Here is a 16599-nt window from a genome sequence, read left to right as displayed (position 1 = left end):
AAAACCAGTCAATAGCTCATATTTACCTAAATGAAACATTAACTAAGATTTTATTTCATTTATTTATTTATTTTGCATTGTGGCTTTTTTTTGTAATTTTTTAAAAAGTTTTTTTCAGAATTTTGATTTCAATCATATTGTCATTACTACAATTACATTATTATAATAATTATATGTATATATATATATATATATATATATAATTGAATATATTATAATAATTATTAATATTAAAATTAATATTAAATTATTAATAGTTATATATATATATATATATATATAAGTATTATAAAAACGTAATTGTAGTAATATATACATAAATATATAATATATAAATATATAATTTTTTAAAAAAATAGTTATATTATTTACATGATAGTAATATATATAATATATATATATATATATATATATATAATTATTTTAATAATTTTTTAAAATACATATTTTTTATATATAATTATATTATATATAATATATATTATATATATGTATTATATATATATATATATAATTTCTGTAATAATTTAATTGCAGTAATGTGTGTGTATATTTCTTTTAAATAGATATATTATTTACATGATAGTAGTATTTGTTTGTACTGGCTTTCATTTTTGCTGATTTAAAAACAAAAAAATAATAATTGTAATCCCAAAATGATAATAATTACTGTGTTAAAGTAATCAGAAATATTACATATATGGGAGAACTGTGAGAAAAAAAAGTTAAAATGTTGGAATTCAGCAGGAAATTTTGCTTATTTTTAATGCAATTAATGTCAATGGTCCCTAACGTTTTTGACCACAATATATTGACAGGTTTTGTGATATTCACCACACTGCAGCTGTGCTGTGGTGCACTAGTTGAATTTTTCCTCTGTATTTATTTTTATAATGGATGAATTTGCATGAGGCAAATGAATTTGGAGAAAATTTTGCATCATGGCAAATAAAATAAAAATTTCTCTGATGAAAATGGCTTTATTGTCTGTGGACTTGCCAGTTGTATGAACTGAAATCCAGACCAGCCCTTTACTGTGATGTTGTGTGGGAAATGCATTTGGGTTTGAAGTGTTGTGCATTTGCTTTCTGCCAGCTGATTGGTCTGGACGGAAGAGTTCGTCCTCTACTAAAGCTCCTAAAACGCTCATTTGATGTATTACAGAGCATCTGATTCCAGCTGCGCACAATTCAGAAGAGCAGTTCTGTCCGTCAGATCTCAGTCCAAACAGTGAGAGGTATTTTGAAGAGAGAAAACACCTGGAAGAGTTTATAACAAGCATAGGTGAGCTAGCAGTCCAATACAAATCTAAAAAAACCTCCACTATATCAGTTTGATCCACCAACCGGGAAATGATTTTTAATGTATGTCTCGTTATTTACGCAGATACGATAACCCTACAAAACCTGCAGACGGTTATTGATCGAATCCTGGTGTTTCACGAGCGGACGCAGATGCCCCTGTCCAGTCCGGCCCGACTGGGAGAGCAGGAGCTGTTTCCGGGAAGCGGACTCTACCTGCCGCACTACAAACTGGCGTCCATGCTGCAGGAGTCCCGGCAGGACAGCATGAGACTCTTCCACCTGCTGTTCGAGCACTTCTTCAGCGAGGAGGATCTTAACGGGGCCGTCGCTTTTGGGAAGAGGGGAAAAGTACCTGACGGAAAAAAGATCTTGGACAGAAGAAGAGTGGATGGGATTATGTGTAAGTATTTTGAAATGGGACAGATGACTTACTGAACGTTTCCGAACGATTTAGGGCTGTGCGTTTTTCCATTACACTGATTTATTAGTTTACTTATTTTTGACCCAATAAATTGCTCAGAAGTGAGATAAGACATTTATAATGTTACAGAAGATTCTATTTCAAATAAATGCTGTTCTATTTATCAAGGAATCCTGAAAAATGTTACTTTCCGCAAAAATATTAAGCAAAAAAAATGAACATCAAATCAGCATATTAGAATGATTTCTGAAGGATCATGTGACACTGAAGACTGGAGTAATGATGCTGAAAATTCAGATTTGATCACAGAAGTAAATTACATTTAAATATATATTCACATAGAACACAGTCATTTAAAATATTCACAAAATACTACTGTTTATACTGTATTTGTTATCAAATAAATGTAGTTTTGATGTAGCTCAAAACATTAAAAAATGATCCCAAAACTTTGAACAGCAGTGTCCTGAAAGCCATTTGCTGATATTATATATATCTTAATATTTATGCCTGTTCACACCAAACAGTTTAATTGTTTAGAACCATCAAGTAGATTTAAAATGTTATTTAAAAAAAAAAAAAAAAGAAATTCTCAATGAAATAGTCAAGGAAGTTCTACACTGTTTTTCACTAGATGATGAAGGAATTTTATTAATATTTTTGTTATAAAAACAATGAAAGTTTTATATTAAGTAAATCTCACAAAACCTGTCAATAACCTATCCAACTCATATTTATTTAATTTCAATGATATTCTCATTACTACAATTAAATTATATATATATATATATATATATATATATATAATTATTATTATTATTTTTTTTAATAGATATATTATTTATATGATAGTAGTATTTTTGTACTGGCTTTAATTTAATTTTCGCTGATTAATAAATAAATAAAATAACATATAATAAAATAATAAATAATAAAATAAATAAATCATTGTATTACCAAAACAATAATAAATACTGTGTTTAAGTATTCAGAAATATGAAAAATATGTTAGAATTTGGCAGGAAAATGTGCTTATTTTTAATTAAATAAAATAATCAAGGATGTTCAGCACTGTTTTTCACTAAATGATGAAGGAATTTTATTAATATATTTGTTATAAAAACAATGAAAGTTTTATATTAATTGGTAAATCTAACATAACCAGTCAATAACCTATCCAACTCATATTTACCTAAAATTAAAGAGTGAAATAAAAATTGTTTCGCATTGACAGTTTTTTTTCTTTTAGTTTATTTATTTGCATTGTGACATTTTTATCATTTTTTCATCATTTTAATTTCAATGACATTTTCATTACTACAATTAAATCATATATATGTATATATATTTTAAAAATAGATATATAATTTACATGATAGTAGTATTTTGTACTGGCTGTAATTTTTGCTGATTTAAAAAATAAATAAATAAATCATTGTATTACCAAAACAATAATACATACTGTAAGTAATCATAAATATGAAAAATATGTGAGAATTTGGCTGGAAAATGTGCTTATTTTAATGAAATAAAATAATCAAGGAAGTTCAACACTGTTTTTCACTAAATGATAAAGGACTTTAATTAATATTTTTATTAAAAAACAGTAAAAAAAAAATTACTGAAATAATCAAGGAAGTTCTACACAGTTTTTCACTAAATGAAGGAATTTAATGAATATTTTTTTTGTTATAAAAACAGTAAAAAAAAAAAAAAAACCTCACTAAAATAATCAAATATGTTCTACACTGTCTTTCACTAAATTATGAAGAAATTTTATTTATATTTTTGTAATAAAAACAATTAAAAATCTCACTACAATATTCAGGGAAGTTCTACACTGTTTTTCACTAAATCAAGGAATGTCATTAATTTTTTGTTATTACACAAAAAAAATTTAATCTCTAAAATAATCAAGAATGTTCTGCACTGTTTTTTTCACTGCAGATTTCACTAATTTTGCTAATATACCAATGCATAAAAGCAATTTTTACATACATATTTTTATTAAAACATTACAATACATCAGAAATGACAAATGACTTGATGTTTTTGAGTGATGATACAAACACATCACAAGTTTGAATCAGTTAATTGAACCTGACTGATTCACAGAAATGATTCAAGTTTTTTGCTACAGAAATTTTAATCAGACACTGCTAAACATTACTTAAAATAGCATTCATTTAAAAAAAAATGCACTTAATAAAAGTGCATTCAATCATATTGTTTTACCTAAAATATTTTAATTAAAATGTAACTTTCTTTTTTTTTTTTTCCTCGCAGCATATGTTCTGCGTTGTTCTACTATAGACGGATGGACACCCGTGGAATCATCTAAGCTGAAGAAGGCCTGTATTAATAAATGCAGGCTTCGAATCGGTCAGAAAAAGAAGCAAGAAACTTCCCAAGAGTCCTTTATTTTTTGTGACGAACAATCTTCAGGCAAAAATGACCCTTCCTATATGTAACTGCTGATCCCCAAAAATCCCCATACAAAGGAAACACTGTTTTGGCCAGTGTTTGAACGGAAGCTACCGGTCAGTGTCTTGGACGTGAACGATTCAGTTTGGAATCACTTAAAGTTGATTCAGTTTCAGCACTAAGAGGTGAACGACTCACGGTCAGACATATGAACTATTTCCATTCCATTCCATTCATTTCAACAAAATTATCTATACTGTGATAGTTACTGACTATTGACTCGTTTAGTCAACACAAACCTGTTTAGAACCATTTAAACCTTTAGAATAGTCTAGTGCTTAATCATGTTAGTCATGTAGCATTGTAACAATCAAGACAAGATATTTTGAGTTTCGTCAAAGCGTTTTGATGGTTTTTACTCATACCCAATATCTTTAAATATACAAATGTGAATTACCACTATATCAAAACTACCTTAAACTGTATTTTATAGCTTTATCTTGCTTTTTTCCTCTGCTGGTTTCATGAGATGATCCGTTTTATCAATTAACATCACACTAAATTGACAATAGCATCATTCCTGATGCATGACTGACAGAAAACGGAGAATTTAGATATTTATAAGCATCCCACAAAGTTTTATTACTCCGCTGTTTTGTATCACATTTGTAATTTTTTCCTAAGTGATATCATAAGAATAATCAGCATATAACGTTACTTTCAGAAATGCGAGAGGTTATTCAGTATAACCAACTAGACAATTATCAGCTTCTGTGTTCATGATATTTCACAATTTCTTACTGTGAGGTGTGGCAATGAGTTTGCAGTGGAAAAAGTCACTCAAGGGCTCACATATTTACAATATTTAATGATATTCTTTGGATGGCATTAGTAAAGCAGACTTAGAGAAGTTCACTTCCAGAACAAAAATGTACAGATTTACTCACCTCCAAGATGTGTATGTCGTTCTCTCTTCAGTCATAAAGAAATCATGTTTTTTGAGGTAAACATTTCAGGAATGTTTTCCCATATAATGGATGTCTATGGTGCCCCCCGAGTTTGAACTTCCAAAGTGTAGTTTAAATGCAGCTTCAAAGGGCTCTAAACAATCCCAACCTAGGAAGAAGGGTCTTATCTAGCAAAACAATTGGTTATTTTCTAAAAACAATTACAATTTATATACTTTTTTACCCCAAATGCTCATCTTGTCTAGCTCTGCGTGAACTCCAGTTCAATACAGTTAGAGTATGTCGAAAAACTCCCATCTCGTTTTCTTCTCCAATCACCCTACATTGCTGTTTTACCTTTTTTTTTTTTTTTTTTTGTAAAGGGTGTTTCATCTTCTTTGCATGTTCACTTAACATGCAAACACTGGGTTGGTACTTCTGTAGCGATGTGGGATGATTTTAAAGTTGGAGGAGAAAATGAGAAGGGAGTTTTTTGACCTACCCTAACTCTCTCAAACCGGAATACACAGAGTTCACGCAAGAGCTAGGCAAGACGAGCATTTAAGGTTAAAGAGTATATAAATTGTCAATTTTGTGTAAAAAAAATAACCAACCGTTTCACTAGATAAGACGCTTCTTCCTCGGCTGGGATCGTTTAGAGCCATTCGAAGTTGCATTTTCTAATGGTCACCATTGAAGTCCACTATATAGAGAACATTCCATATAGAGAAATGTTTTCCTCAAAAAACAATTTCTTTATGACTGAAGAGAGAAAGACATGAACATCTTGGATGATAAGGGGGTGAGTACATTATCTGTCATTTTTTGTTCTGGAAGTGAACTTCTTCAACACTGGAAGGCTCAGGAGCTCAGATCACCTTTCACAACCAAGTATTATGTTTCTTATAAAAACTGGCGTTTGTTAGGTATATCACATTGTCCACTAGTGTTTCATATAAAGTAAAAATGACATCAGCATTTATTATGATTATGAAAGGTCAATCTTTTCATAATGGTTAGAACGTCTTCACCTGACCTGTTTTGAAAATGTCTTGTTTTTGTACCTACACACTGACACTGAACTTGTCCTTATTTTAGCACTTCTACAAAGACTGGTGTTTATCTTCAAGTGTGTAAATACTCCATCATCCTGGTGTGTCTTAAGTGGTCTTATTTGTCATTTTCTGATGCGTTACAATAAAATCAGTGACCAAATGTTCTTTGTGATCCATTTTTGTTGCCTTGAATTAATTGATGTAATTATTCAGCCTGTTTTTTTTGTTTTGTTTTTTTTTGCATATGTCCACTTCTATCATAAGATAGGAGTTTTTAAATGACTCTTAAAAAAGATGTCAGTTTAAACTACTCCAAATATAGGCAAATAAATCTGTCTAAAAAGGTAGTTTTTATAAAGTAACAAAAGCAACGATCACATTTGAAGATTTTACATGGCAATCAATCTAAATACATTTTCCTGGAAAGAGAAGTGGTGTATTTTGAGATGTTACTACGTCGAGAAGATTGAATCCAGCTGAGAGCCAATCCAAGTGTGATGCATTTGAGTTACTTTTTTTTTTTTTTTTACCTTAATTATACTAAGCATGTATAGCTTTGTGCTGTGATAAAAAGAAATGTCAACAAATATGTGACCCTGGACCACAAAACCAGTCTTAAGTAGCACAGGTATATTTGTAGCAAGAGACAAAAATACATTGTATGGGTCAAAATTTATCAATTTTTCTTTTATGCCAAAAATCATTAGGAAATTAAGTAAAGATCATGTTCCATGAAGATATTTCATATATTACCTACCGTAAATATATCGAAACTTAACAACATGCATTGCTAAGAACTTCATTTGGACAACTTTAAAGGCGATTTTCTCAATATTTTGATGTTTTTGCACCTCGGCCAAATATTGTCCTATCCTAACAAATACACCATACATCAATGGAAAGCTTATTTATTCAGCTTTCAGATGATGTATAAATCTCAATTTAAAGAAAAAATTAACCCTTATGACTGGTTTTGTGGTCCAGGGTCACATATGCCATAAGTACCTGTACTATAACTTACTGCTAGAGAAGTCAAGTGAAAAAACACTCATGACGTAAGATGCTAATAAACAGTAAGACACCACATTAAATAAATATGATAGATATTTCAGATGGAATAGAGCAGGGGTGCCCAAACTCAGTCCTTGAGGGCTGGTGTCCTGCAAAGTTTAGCTCTAACCCCAATTAGACACACCTGAACCAGCTAATCAAGCTCTTACCATGCATACTAGAAACTTCCCAGCAAGCTGGAGCTAAACTCTGCAGGACACTGGCCCTCCAGGACCGAGTTTGGGCACCCCTGGAATAGAAGGATGTCCTGTCCATCACTTCAGATTAGCACACAAAAATTACATTTAGATACTTTCCAGAGGTAATAGGAACTCCTGAGGTAAAGCTCTGTTTCTATTTCAAACAGTTTCTCCAGCTGTGTATGAAATAGAGAGACTGAAAGCACTACTGCAGGCTGAGAGAAGCAAAAATGAGTTGATGGGTGAAACCATCAGCAGCCTGAAGCAAGACAAAGAGCTTCTGCAACAGGAACTCACCAAGAAGGCTGAGCTCATCTGTGACTTTCTGCAAGACCAGCTACGGCCAGGTGACCATTCCTTCATATACATCATATATGTGTCATTTCTGGAGAACAACTATAGGCTGGAATACACTACACGACTTTTAAAAACAGTACAAAATACTCTGCGTCCATACACTTACCGACTTCGGCCATCATGCACTAAATGACTGAGTATCATACACTACCAGAAGATGTTCGACAACTTTCAGCAACTAGCGTCAACTTCTCCAGACTGTAAATCGGCAGAAAATCGTGTAGTGTATTCCAGCATTATTTCGTATTATGTGAAATGAGGCATGGAGATCAAAATGCAGGTTGTGGTTTGGATAAGGATTGTCTTGTTTTCTCTGATTGGCAGATAAAAGAAGGACAATTTCATCAAGTCAAATGGAGGCAGGAAGCTCACATCAGATCATCACCTCCATTCCTGAAGAGGGCGCTGCGTTTGACTCACCAGCCCTTTTTGACTCCTTTGAGGAAGTCGACTTGCATCCACTGGACAGGCAGAGGACCATCAAGATTTCGTCAAAGAGAAGCAGAGATGGCGAGAACACGCGTGTCCGAAGTAAGACCAGGTTTTGAATCCAAAGATCTTGGCTATCTAATAACAATGCTAGATTTTGATTGTCATTCAAGTAAAAGTTCATCTCCAATCTGTAGAGTTTGACTAATGAATGACGTCACTATTTTTCAGTGAAAAACGTTGTGGGAGTCATTGCACGATACATGGCGGCACTGCAAGAGTTTCGACGTAGCGTATCCATGAAAGTGGCTTTTGATAGAGTCGGCGTTGACCGTAATACCATTTCGAGAACAGCGGCCATTGCAGAACTGAGCTTGGCAGCTCCTGAAGTCTTCCACGCCCTGCCTCCATGGGACGAGAAGGAGGAAACTTTGGCCCACTATGCAGTCAGATGCCGGCAGGCCATGGACGACAGCATCAAAGCCAAGATTAAAAGCATGAAAGCAAAGGGAGAACTTCTACCAATTGTCAGCAAATAAAACTGAAAAAGTACAGTGGGCATGTGACCACTCTAAAAGAACACTTGTATTTCTCATCACATTTCGGCCTTGATCTCTTTTGTCCTTAGCCATGATCCGTCACAAAGTGAGCGATGTATGGCACCTTTCAATCAGTTGGTGTGTTGTTAGCTTATTTGACTGAAATCAAATAATTGTTTTGTATGCCTTGTATCAGTATCATTTTGCCTGACCAGTATTAACATCAGTGTTAAACATTACGTAAATAGGTAATACTGATATTCATAACTGTATGATTGCATGCTCACTACCATCACAAACCATGGTGTATGTTTGTACTTTTTGACTCAACACCTCTTCCTCTCTGAATACCAGATTAGTGTCATGTAATAAGATTTCTAAGACTGTGAAAAAGAGTGCGTAATGTGCGTAATGAAAGTTACACTACATTGTATGAACCAGTGAGTTCAATGACTGTTACTGTGAGTAATAAATAGAATATGACTATGTCAGACTCCTTTGATTCTTGTGTATTTTGTTGGAAAAGCTTTGCCATTATGTTGGCAATTCATAACTCAGACGCAATACAACTAATACAGAATCAGAGATTAGAAATCTTTACCTTAAGATTGGACAGTACCTCAACAGAGTCTGTTTGTAGCAACAAAGTTAGGATAGACACCTAAAAATGCAGTTGAAGACATAGAAGTACAGTCTGTTCAATGGATTGTGCCTTGAAAATCTTGCTGTACCTTCAAAACCTTGTCTTTCCAAAAACCGTCCAGTGAATAAAAAGCTCTTGATGGTTACCGTAAACCAGTGGTTCCCAACCCTGCTCCTGGAGTACCGCCAAAGTACACATTTTGGACATCTCTCTTATCTGACAGATCAATTTCAGGTCTTGGAGTCTCTATTATAAGATTCAGGTGAGTTTGTTTAGGGAACATACAAAATGTGCAGAGTTGGGGGAACTTGAAGACTCGGGTTGGGAACCACTGCCTTAAAGGTTAAGTTCACTTCCAGAATAAAACTTTCCTGATAATTTACTCACCCCCATGTCATCCAAGATGTTCATGTCATTATTTCTTCATTCAAAAACTATTTGAGGTTTTTGAGGAAAACATTCCAGGATTTTTCTCCATATAGTGTCAATGCAGCTTCAAAGAACTCTGCTCCAGTGGTTCTCAACTCCAGTCCTCGGGACCCGCTGCTCTGCACATTTTGTGTGTTTCTGAATCTGACGCACTCTGTTCAGTTCATGGATCTTTCTCCTAACGAGCTGATGATCTGAATCAGGTGCGTTAAATGAGGGAGACATACAAAATGTGGGCCCAAAGACTGGAGTTGAGAACCACTGCTCTACACTATCTCAGACGAGGAATAAGGGTCTTATCTATCTTATCTATAAATTCCTATAATTTAGATACTTTTTAACCACAAATGCTCATCTTGCACTAGCTCGACACGCATTACGTAGTTACATTGGAAAGGTCACGCGTGTCATAGGCGAAAGTACCAACCCAGTGTTTACAAAGCTAACATGCAAAGAAAGTCAAGCGCCCTGTGGTAAAACAACGTCAGGTGATTTTGAAGTTGGAAGAGAAAATAAGATGGAGTTTTTTTGCCCTACCTTTTTGAACCAGAGTTCGCAGACAAGGAACTAACCACACATGACCTTTCCAATGTGATTACATAATGCGCAAAGTCTAAGATGCGCATCACAGAGCTGGTGCAAGATGAGCATTTGTGGTTAAAAAGTATATACATTTTTTTTTTAGAAAATGACAGATAGTTTCACTAGGTAAGACCCCTATTCCTCAGCTGGGATCGTGTAGAGCCCTTTGAAGCTGCATTGAAACTGCAGTTTGGACCTTCAACCCGTTGGCTCCCATTGAAGTCCACTATGTGGAGAAAAATCTTGGAATGTTTTCCTGAAAAACCTCTTTCTTTTCGACTGAAGAAAGACAGACATGAACATCTTGGATGACATGGGGGTGAGTAAATTATCAGGAATTTTTATTCCGGAAGTAAACCAATTCTTTAAACCAGTATTGATCTATACGTGTATCCTTTACTGAGAGATAGAAATGCATTTCCATTCATGTCAAACTAAATATGCAGTCTACCCTGACTGAAGGTAGACTGCAAACACCATTTTGTTTTCTAAGCAATAAAGTTCTGGACATATGAAAACACTACCTTCTTCCTTTTCAGCAGACATGGATGAGCGAGCATACCGAGAACAGAATGAGAAGACCATTCGCAGCACCCAAACAGCTCTTCGCAACTTTCGGGACTTCCTGGTTTCTAAGTATCCAACCGAGACCAGAGAGATATACTGCATCCCCTGCCAAGAGCTGGACATCTACTTGGCTTCCTTCTTCGTGGATGCACGCCAAAGGGATGGCTCGGAGTATGAGCCCAACAGCCTTGCCAACTACCAGTGTGGCCTGGAGCGTTATCTGAAGGAGCATCACTACGCCTACAGCATTACAAGAGACCGGGAGTTCCAAAGATCCCAGGATGCCCTCAAGCAAAAGCAGCTGGAGCTCAAGTTCAAAGGCAAAGGCAACAAACCCCACAAGTCAATGAAGCTGACTCTTGCTGACGAGTTGCTCCTAAGGAAACGGGGGCTTCTGAGTCGCTTCAACCCTGAGGGTCTGCTTAACCTGGTGTGGCTCAACAACACTAAGGCTTTTGGCCACTGTACTGGCTTCCATAGCTCCACACTCAAATGGGGTGACGTGCTCTTGCTTACCACAGAAACAGGACTAGAGTGTCTAGAGTGGACCTACCAGGATTTTACTGACCCTAATGCCAGAAACCGAAGGTCCACGACAGAGTTCCGCATCTATGCTACCCCACATGCTCCTCAAACCTGCCCTGTTCAGGACTACAAGGAATATGCTCAGCGCAGACCTCAAGCAATGCTCTTTGAAGATGCACCCTTCTACCTGTCCATCAAGCCTGTGGTCAACCTCGCCGCCCTGCACTGGTACAACTGCCAAGCTCTAGGAAAGAACAAATTAGCAAAGATGGTGAAGACCATGTGTGAGAAAGGTAACATTCCAGGGAGGAAGACCAATTTCAGTGTTTACCAGAGTTGCAGCACCTTGTCCGAGGCCCAGAGCAATCAGCTAGTCCTCATCTGCAATGACCTCAGGCAACAAGCCGTCCAGTCAGGGAGTTCCCATCCTGGCAGCACCAACTTCGTCATTACTGGTTCTTTTGACTCTTCTGACTCTGCTTAATGTTGAAGTGTAAGTTTTGAGCAACTAGTAGCACCAAACCGATCTGCTGTTTCCAAGCACTTTCCCAAACTCTTCTTCCGTCTTCCATTTTGTGGACAAGTAGGTAGTCCTGGCTCAAATGCATGGCATTCGTTGGGCAGGTTGTTGATGTTTTGGACAGCTTAAACCAGGGCTATCCAAACTCTGTCCTGGAGGGCCGGTGTCCTGCAGAGCTTCTACAACTTGCCTCAACACACCTGCCTGGAAGTTTCTAGCGTGCCTAGTAAAACCTTGATTAGCTGGTTCAGGTGTGTTTTATTAGGGCTGGAGTTAAACACTGCAGGACACCAGCCCTCGAGGGCCATCCCAAATGCATGGCATTCGTTGAGCAGGTTGTTGATGTTTTGGACAGCTTAAACCAGGGGTCTCCAAAATCAGTCCTGGAGGGCTGGTGTCCTGCAGAGTTTAGCTCCAACTTGCCTCAACACACCTGCCTGGAAGTTTCTAGCATGCCTATTAAAACCTTGATTAGCTGGTTCAGCTGTTTAATTAGGGTTGGAGCTAAACCCTGCAGGACAATGGCCCTTCAGGACCGAGTTTGGAGACCCATGGCTTAAAGTCAAGGTTCAGATGATTAGGATGGTTCAGTTAGCCGCTGTTGACAGACGCCTTCGCCACGAGTTACCAACCTTCTGACATGAAGTGCCATTTTTATTTTTTCCATTTAAAATGGTATCCTTCCTGATATCCTTATATATGCCAAGTGACTTTTTGGAGGACTCCTCAAAGCCTCAAATGGACTTATATTTCTCCCCTGTCTGCTGCCTTCTGTGTCACTCAGGATAGTCGCTTGCAAAGGGCTTGGGATTATGCGTGTTTTTGTGGTGCCATCAGCCAATCAGTTTTGTCAGCATGTCACAATGTAATTTTGCAGTGGCTCCAGAGTTATCAGTCACATGACATTCACAGCTCAAGTGGTTGGATCAGAAAAAAAATCTGTATCTAGAACTGTCCATGTACAAAAGGGGCTTTTACTCCAGAGTAACCTTTTCGTAGTTCCTAGAACTAGTGGCGGAAGTATCCGCTTTTGGCATGTTCACACTGCAGGAACTAAAAATGGTTTTACTTCTAGGAACTGTTCAGGGGAACTAGTAGGGTCTAAAACAGATCTATAGGAACTACTGGTGACTTAAGTGTATGCTGATTGGCCAAACACATACAAAACACCGGCTACCTGGAATTTTTGAAAAGCTAAGTAAAAATATTTATTCCACAAATATGGAAAACAACGATAACAGCATTTAGCTACCTGCTATCTGCAGTGTTGTGTCTCGATGATATGTAACACTGCAAGTTGTTGCAAGAGATTTAGTCAGATTGTTATGCTCTTTCAATCGCATATATTGTGTGCTTACATATCACGAAACCCACGACACACAACAAAAACAGCTCCGATCACAGCATCCTCCATTCACTGGTTGTTTCATGTTTGTAAATGCAGTGAATAAAGACAACGCTGTCAGACACTTTAGAGTTCCCCCTGCCGGTGCGAATTCAACCAGGAAATAAACCCGAGGCGTAAATTAGTTTTCTAGAAACCACCATGCTGGCTAGTTCATAGAACTGTACGCTGTGAAAGCCCCTAAAGATAGTGGATACTTCCAAAGGTCTTGCACCACCTGAGCAACTGCCATTTGTGACCATGGACCACAAAACCAGTCATAAGAGTCAATTCTTTGAAACTAAAATTTATACATCATCTGAAAGCTTTCTATTGATTTATGGTTTGTTATGATAGGACAATATTTGTCTGACATACAACTATTTGAAAATTTGGAATCTGAGGGTGCAAAAAAAAAAAAAAAAATCAAAATATTGAGAAAATCACCTTTAAAGTTGTCCAAATGAAGTTCTTAGCAATGCAGATTACTAATCAAAAATTAGGTTTTGATATAATTCTGGAACATGATCTTCACTTAATATTATAATGATTTTCGGCATAATTTTGATCCACACAATGTATTTTTAGCTATTGCTACAAATACACCCATGCTACTTATGACTGGTTTTGTGGTCCAGGGTCACATTTGGATAAATGGGAATGCTAATGGATAGCTCTCTCTAGGTATGGCTTGAATAAACCAAGGAAAGGGCCACAGAGCCACTGTGTTTACACTCCTCAGAATACCAGTATACAAATAGCTGCATGGGACAGGAGAAAGTATTTTACTGTTGGAAAACACACAAGGCAGCTTTAAATTCAACTATATGATTGTTATAGGCCATCGTTCATGTTTCAGTGCTCTGTTCCTTTAGGTAAGCATTAGCCAAGTCTTAACTGTTGTTTCCGTCAGTGTGTATGAAACTAGGATGTTGTCTTGTTGTCTTGATTATATTGTAACTACACTTGTTTTATGTGCAATGCAAAATATTCATTATCCAACGCAGTATTGACAACTAAGGCATTTGGATGCTAATTTTGTGTTATTGTATTTTACTGTATGTCAACAATTGCGTGTTTGACGATGAAGCTAAAATGTCAATCCAGTTATTCCGTATATGTTGTGTAGACATATGAATGTAGTGGAACGAATCCTGCTATCCTTCGTATATATATTCCTGTTTAGGAAATGTTCTGTGTTAATGTAGATGTTCTCCTCAATAGTAAGCACTTACCAGATATGTTTCATTGTTAGATACTGTTTGTGTTAGATATACTACAGATATGTGCCTGTTGAACATATGTGCCTGATACTACATAATTTATTCTAGAACATACACAAGAATTATTTAAAATTACAATAACAAACATGGTTACAAATGAACATGAGAAACCAATATACTAGCATAAATAAAGCAACCCTGTCAGACGAATACAGATTTTTTTTCTTTCTGGTTATCTAAAATGGCTCAGTTTTTAGAAGAAATGAGTAACATTTAAACTATTTTGCAGCTCCATTGTAAAATTAGTTGTTGTGTTGTTAAACGGTGTTTTGCCCTTGGAATTCAGAAAAAGATTTTGTCTTTTTTAAACTATTGTGGTCATTAGATGATACTGGACCTGGATCTTTTGGCCCAATAAAATAATAAAAAATAACAGAGGAATTATATAATAAACCAATCACATATGTGACCCTGCACCACAAAGCAGTTGCACGGGTATATTTGTAGCAATAGCCAACAATACATTGTATGGGTCAAAATTATCGATTTTTCTTTTATGCCAAAAATCATAAGGATGTTAAGTAAAGATCACGTTCAATAAAGATATTTTGTAAATTTATTACCGTAATATATAAAAAACTTAATTTTTGATTAGTATGCATGGCTAAGAACTTCATTTGGACAACTTTAAAGGCAATTTTCTCAATATTTTTATTTTTTTGCACCCTCAGATTCCAGATTTTCAAAATATAATTTTTTTTAAAAAAACATTAACATTTATGACTAGTTTTGTGGTCCTGGGTCACATGTATTAAAAAAATGACAACACAATAAAAGTTAGGTTTTCTCAATTTTATGTAAAAATCATGAAAAAATACTGACTAGCATATAACAATCTAAAAAAACAAAAACCTTTACATTAATGAAAAATCATCTAGCATGTTCACATTAAAGCTTTTAGTAGCAAGTTTTCACAAAACTGTAAATCAGTCCTTATAGCTAATGTTTATTTACTCTGGGTCGAGTCTGGGCAACACGGGCAGTATAAGGTTACCGAAGGAGGAATCCTGAGTGATGAAGAAGCCGGATGAGTGTGCATGTGCATGCTGAAACCAAACCAGAGAAAAATACTCATCTGATGGACATTATCAATATAGATCAATATCAAAACTCCCGACATCCAACATGAAGCTTATAGTACCTGTAAAGCTGCTTTCTGCTGTGCTGCAATGTGCTGCTGTTCAGCCTGATCCCTGAACTCTTTATTCACTGCTGGTCGAGAGAGTGGAATGCTGGGAAAGAAAGGAGAAAACATACTGCATGTTATGACTTCTCATGAGTATGCCGATGAGTAGGACAGATATCAGCTTAGCAGGATAAAGAGTGTTTAAAAATACAAATCAAATATTTTTATTGTGAAATATGTTTTTAAAACAATACCTGGCTCCTGGGTTATTCATAGATTGACTCTGTATCAGGCGTCTCTTCTCTTTATCCAGCTCAGCTAAAATAGCAACTCTGTTTTTGTTTTGAAATCCTATTGAAATCAAATGTACACATATAACAGTTAACATAAAGCAACTAATGACATCGAACATTCGGAAATCTAATAGAAACAGTGCGGTTGTAACACAACGACTGATTAAAGCTTCATTCGTGAATGTTTGATAGACAACCGCTCTGTATTTTTGTTATATTTAGGGATTTACTTTGAAAATGAATGGAACGATATATATGACATTCAATGAGCTTTAAAGTAAGTTAATATCAGAAATGACATTCCAGCTGTTTCTGGCATCTGATATGCTTTAATGTTTACCTTGTCCGGGCGGATTCGCGGCCATTTTACATGTGCTCTAAATATAAATGTGAAACTGTAGAAACTACTTTAATAACCTACGCCACATGAATACATTTAACCTAAAACGACTGCATGGTATCCTCTCCTCTGATAAATGAAGTAGCCCTCCTGTCTTCTTCGGTAGGTGCTTGTCGCGTTG

At 35.7% G+C, this 16599-nt stretch overlaps 2 protein-coding genes across 5 annotated transcripts in view; one reads left to right on the top strand and one right to left on the bottom strand.

Annotated features, from left to right (window-relative positions):
* LOC127171833 (uncharacterized protein KIAA1958) overlaps window positions 1-15338 on the top strand; it is a 29061-nt gene extending 13723 nt beyond the window's left edge. Inside the window, exons 3-5 of one of the 4 annotated variants that reach the window (XM_051120739.1) lie at window positions 7569-7748; window positions 8083-8289; window positions 8419-9228. In XM_051120739.1, the coding sequence (XP_050976696.1) occupies window positions 7569-7748; window positions 8083-8289; window positions 8419-8726 (695 nt within the window). In that variant the 3' untranslated portion in view covers window positions 8727-9228. Of the gene's footprint in view, window positions 1-1164; window positions 1285-1386; window positions 1705-4011; window positions 6655-7568; window positions 7749-8082; window positions 8290-8418; window positions 9229-10919 lie in introns of those variants that run through there. The other 3 variants (XM_051120741.1, XM_051120740.1, XM_051120742.1) reach the window with 3 other exon arrangements.
* Window positions 15339-15436: 98 nt separating this feature from the next.
* Window positions 15437-16599, bottom strand: inip (ints3 and nabp interacting protein). The gene is made up of 4 exons (XM_051120745.1): window positions 16419-16599; window positions 16040-16136; window positions 15801-15891; window positions 15437-15705 (listed from the first exon to the last, which is right to left on the bottom strand). Exons 1-4 carry the CDS (start codon window positions 16441-16443, stop codon window positions 15610-15612), a joined length of 309 nt encoding a protein of 102 aa, XP_050976702.1. The 5' UTR covers window positions 16444-16599; the 3' UTR covers window positions 15437-15609.

This window comes from Labeo rohita, chromosome 10 (assembly GCF_022985175.1).
Source record: "Labeo rohita strain BAU-BD-2019 chromosome 10, IGBB_LRoh.1.0, whole genome shotgun sequence".
Classification (NCBI taxonomy): domain Eukaryota; kingdom Metazoa; phylum Chordata; class Actinopteri; order Cypriniformes; family Cyprinidae; genus Labeo; species Labeo rohita.
The sequence above is the reverse complement of the archived record's forward strand: the minus strand, read 5'-3'. Positions and strand labels throughout refer to the sequence as shown.

Excerpts from the sequence above, each read along its gene's own strand:
- inip (XM_051120745.1), bottom strand. The coding sequence starts at position 16,443 with ATGGCCGCGAATCCGCCCGGACAAG. Across the intron at positions 16,137-16,418 it reads CGCGAATCCGCCCGGACAAG|GATTTCAAAACAAAAACAGA; the intron begins GTAAACATTAAA and ends TGATTTCAATAG. Across the intron at positions 15,892-16,039 it reads ATGAATAACCCAGGAGCCAG|CATTCCACTCTCTCGACCAG; the intron begins GTATTGTTTTAA and ends TTTCTTTCCCAG.